Below are 4462 nucleotides of genomic sequence, written 5' to 3'. Positions count from 1 at the left end.
ATGTAAGTTCTTTATGAAACAAATTCAGAATACAATTTTATAAAAGAACGTCATAAAACGTACACAATGAAGTCTTGTTGGATCGGTTCCGACGGTAGGCAAAATTTAATCAGTATATCAAATTTCATATACAAACGTCATAGTATATTATAATACACAGATTATTTTAAAAAAATCATGTAAAAACCGAATACAACCAATATATGGATACAGAAAAAACAAGTCACAATATGGCTGTGTCGTGAATACATGCGACACGTTCTCAATTTAAATAAATGTTATCGTTTCATCATGTTCCATCCTGTACCAATCGCGGGGTGAACACCCTGACAGACTTGGAAGCATAAATACAACAGAGGTATCCGTAGAATATCCATGTTAGGGTTGTCGCTCGGAAAATTACGATGAAACTGCGAGATATGTTTAATTAGATAAGGGTTGTCACGCCAAGTATGTTGCAGTAAATGTAGATGTTTTGTTTGTTGAATATAATATCGCTTACCCGGGAGTTAAGTCAGAGGTATGCAATCTATTTTGTTATTCTACGTTATGAACTATAGCTATCCTGTAGGAAATTTCAATACCATGATTTTTATTATTCATTGCATCGAAGCGTATAGCTAAGATAGTTTATTTTTTTCGTGTGTAAAAATGGAACTCCATGAAATCCATTTCTGGTAACACGTCAACGAAATATTCATCAAAAAATACTGTGGTCGAACCGTACATTTCAAAAGATGTGGATGTGAAGCTTTTAGCCGAAAATTCCTTTGTCAGCGTGCATGGAATTTTTTTTCATTATCCATTCGAAATCTCATTGTGGTTGGGAAATAAAAATTTTTGAATCATTAATTACGACTAATCCGATATTCACTTCAAAGATTGCCAGCATATCTGATTTACATAATATGTTATTTTAAGCCTCTTATATGACTTTGAGGATACATTTTTATCGAACAAAATATAATTTCAGATGTATTAAACAATATATAATTATCAGTTAGGAATTATTAGTTAGGAAACAAACAATTATTAGTTAGGAATTAGGAGACATAATTATTTTAACTAATCTTTTCAAGAAAAACCAAAGTAATGTATATTTTAACATAGTAATTCGTTTAAAAAAAGTTAATACGTATCATTTACTTTGGCTTGTTTAACGTTGACCTCTGTAATCCTGATCATATATCTAATATAACATGTTACCAATTAGTAGCTAGACATGAACGAAACTAAAATATTGTTATTGTTTTGCGAATGATTGGACAGAAATAATTAATGTAACGTTATATTATAAACATGAATTAAATTACGAATTGTTTTGTATTAATGTGAATTATTTTATAGATAAATTACTAATATATTAAATACCGTAGAAAACAGTGTTTTCGATTAAAAATGTTGGCTAATGTTTAAATGAAACTGAGTTTTCCTGAAAGTGTCAGACTCTCTCATCCTGTCTGAAAATGATAACGGTTGCTGTAAAGGAACCGATACGTCAGGATTATGTACATACAAAATAATAAAAAAGAGTAGTATCCGCAAAACCATTTTCATTTATTTAAAATCTTTTATATCCACAAGTAATGTTTTTTATAGAATTAAATTATACATTAATTGGAAGCGGCAAGTAACTCTACCATTGGCGTATATTGAATTTAAAGCTTAACAAAGAACTTTTATGTTCGAATAGAATTATAAATCTGGTACTCAGATACTCCTTGAAAAGACAGAAATCAAATTCGTTTTCAAAATATTTGTAAGGCTCTTTAATAGTATATTTAAGACAGATTCACGAAACGAAATTCACGAAATTTATATTGGTAATTTATTTATCCGATAGTTTTTTTTATTTGAAAAAAAATGAGTCATGATTAAGTTCAAAACTCTTTTATTTTTTTTTTTAATTTTTAACTAATTGTAAGAAATGTTCTCATAAGAAGAAAAAGTCGCATCAGAAATAAAAAAATAAATAATTTGTCAGTTTCTGACATATTGTTTTCAATTGGAAGCATAATATTTAGAATTTTATTCCTTATTTATTCTCGAATTCTTTTCTATGTATGTAGGTCAATTTAATAAAACACACTTGATATTGGCAAAATCTACGAGAAGACGCCAATAACTTATAGAGTAGAAGAATAGAAGTTCTTTATTTTGTCTAGTAGTCAAAAATTTTGATTTATCGACAAAAACTAATAACCTGAAATCATGACTGAAGTAGACGTCAAGAAAAGTAAAAGTAAGGTATCCATGCACCAAGTTAAAAGTCAATCGGCTACAAGATCACAAATGATTCTTGGTCCAAAATCAACCAGCAGGCTGAAGGTCAGAAGACAGTCTTTTGGTTTCTCAGGGGTACCTGGGATAAGACCAGTTGAAAGGACTTCACAGGTAAATTTTTTTCATTATTATTGTATATCAAAAATGACAATTAGAAAGTTCTCTTGTAATATTTATTTGAGCCTCCTAATGTGTATCTTTAGACAGCAATAGAGTTCAAACGTCCACCTTTGTACTACCTGCCTACCTACCAGTTGGAATCCAGTAATCCATTTCATATACCGTCGGTAAAGTTTGCGACGGATGAAACGCTTGATGAACATTTTACGGGTCATAAGTATAACATGCAGGTATTTACTGTTAATTTTATCGTAAAGATTTGATATATCCATTAACTCAAAATCACACTACTAATCTTTTAGTCTAATGAAGTGTCGTCCTTTTGATTTTGCGAGGCTTTTTCTTCAGATTGTTGTAAGTCTGTTAAATAATACAGGAATCTCCGGCCCTAGCTCTTCGAATAGCAGGAGAACTCATGCGCAAAGTCAAGGCGATGCAGTTCAACCGCTATCGCATCATCAGTGTCGTTACAATCGCCCAAAAACGAGCTCAGTCCTATAACAACATTATATCGTTTCTGTGGGATCACGAGCGGGACAATTATGTAGATGTCCAAAGGGAAGTTCATACTGCATTCATTCAAGTCACTACCTTTGGTGTGTATTTCGATTGAATTTGGATTAGACCGTAAGGGTGCGTTTACAGAATATCTTTCTTAGGATTTTCATTTACATCATGCCGTTTGAATTTGTTGGAAGAAAAATTTTGAAAGAAATATATTTATAATAAACAGTTTCATAGTTGGTATGTACTTATAAGTCCTTCAAATCCCCCTTTAATATTTTAGCGTTGAAATATGAACTAATTTAAATCCTTTCAATTCTGCATCTCATTATTCTCTTTTAACTATTATGCTGTTTGAAATTGCGGTATGCATACTTGTAAATGCTCAAATGAGCAGTAGAATTGCAAGGTACATCTGTTGTTTCAATTTGGTTCCTTTAAAATTCATTCCCTCATTTCAGAAGGAGCGATACGTTCGTTCTTTGTATTTGTTTTTTCAATTTGCCTATTTCTTTGGACGATGCTGTGCATTTTTAACGACATTGCCTTAGACGGGATCATATAATTGAATGTTAACCGTATAAAGAAATTCTGAAAATGCTGACAATTCAACATTTCCAGCGTTAATACTAACAATGAAAGCAAAAATTCGTTTCATCTAAGACATTGTAGATTATATCTAAGCATAAAATTGATGCAAATCGTATTTCAAGTTTTGTTCGTACAAACTAATTCAAAGGAAACTTTACGGCTATCGTTTCACCAACGAGAACAAGTTTGTCGTTACCCGCATGAGAAGGATCAAGCCTTTCTCAGTGAGTTAGGGAACTATTTCAGCTATAATTATAAGAAATAAGTGAGTTTTAAGGAGGTTTAATCTCTAGTATATATAAAGTACCTAATCGTAATTTTTACAAAAACTTAAACATCTATAAAGATAATTAATTGCACATAAACGAGCAAAAAAATATTTCTGAAGATTCGTCTAAACACATTAGCAACAATAAAACGTTACGCTGTGCAATTTGTTTTGTCTAAAATTGCATTTAAACCTTTTACAGCGAGGTACATTTGTTGCAATCATAAAATTTTATTAGCTCTCAGGTGATTGGCCGGTGGGAATGTCGTTAAAGAACATGGGTACGTGTATTCTGCGGCACGTTTTTCAACTACACAAAATTTTTATCATCGCTGACATCGCACATATTTATGAAACTTGAATGTAAATGAGCACAAGTTAATCTAGTATACAAACAGTTTCTAAATAAATTTCTTTCATTATTAGTATCAAACTTGAGTTCACTTAGCCGAAATGCAGTCAGGATCAACACATAGTTTTGATTTACTTAAATTAAAATTTGAACTTCAAACGAATTGGTTGTAAACTTTTAATCAAGGATTGTTTATTGAGGTAATACCCAAGTTATTTATTAAACAGTCTGAGTTCACTCATTGTTTCAGTCTCAATATTTTCTATGCAAATGTTTTTGTGAACGTTCAACGATATACTTTGCTGAATGAATTTAACAGTACTTATTGCTCTCTATTTAGATTT

The 4462-nt window shown here is 31.0% G+C and overlaps 1 protein-coding gene across 1 annotated transcript; it reads left to right on the top strand.

Annotated features, from left to right (window-relative positions):
- The first annotated feature begins 1978 nt into the window (after window positions 1–1978).
- Window positions 1979–3119, top strand: LOC116767611 (dynein light chain Tctex-type 5). The gene is made up of 3 exons (XM_032658015.2): window positions 1979–2394; window positions 2487–2633; window positions 2780–3119. Exons 1-3 carry the CDS (start codon window positions 2212–2214, stop codon window positions 3014–3016), a joined length of 567 nt encoding a protein of 188 aa, XP_032513906.2. The 5' UTR covers window positions 1979–2211; the 3' UTR covers window positions 3017–3119.
- Window positions 3120–4462: the final 1343 nt, after the last annotated feature.

The sequence above is a fragment of the Danaus plexippus genome (genome assembly GCF_018135715.1).
Source record: "Danaus plexippus chromosome 9 unlocalized genomic scaffold, MEX_DaPlex mxdp_26, whole genome shotgun sequence".
In the NCBI taxonomy this organism is placed as follows: domain Eukaryota; kingdom Metazoa; phylum Arthropoda; class Insecta; order Lepidoptera; family Nymphalidae; genus Danaus; species Danaus plexippus.
Note: the sequence above shows the minus strand (reverse complement) of the source record. Positions and strands in the feature narration are given on the sequence as shown.

Bases quoted from the DNA above. Each gene is read 5' to 3' on its own strand.
- LOC116767611 (XM_032658015.2), top strand. From the start codon at position 2,212: ATGACTGAAGTAGACGTCAAGAAAAGTAAAAGTAAGGTATCCATGCAC. The intron at 2,395-2,486 runs GTAAATTTTTTT...GTGTATCTTTAG, and splicing joins CAGTTGAAAGGACTTCACAG to ACAGCAATAGAGTTCAAACG. The intron at 2,634-2,779 runs GTATTTACTGTT...TAAATAATACAG, and splicing joins GTCATAAGTATAACATGCAG to GAATCTCCGGCCCTAGCTCT.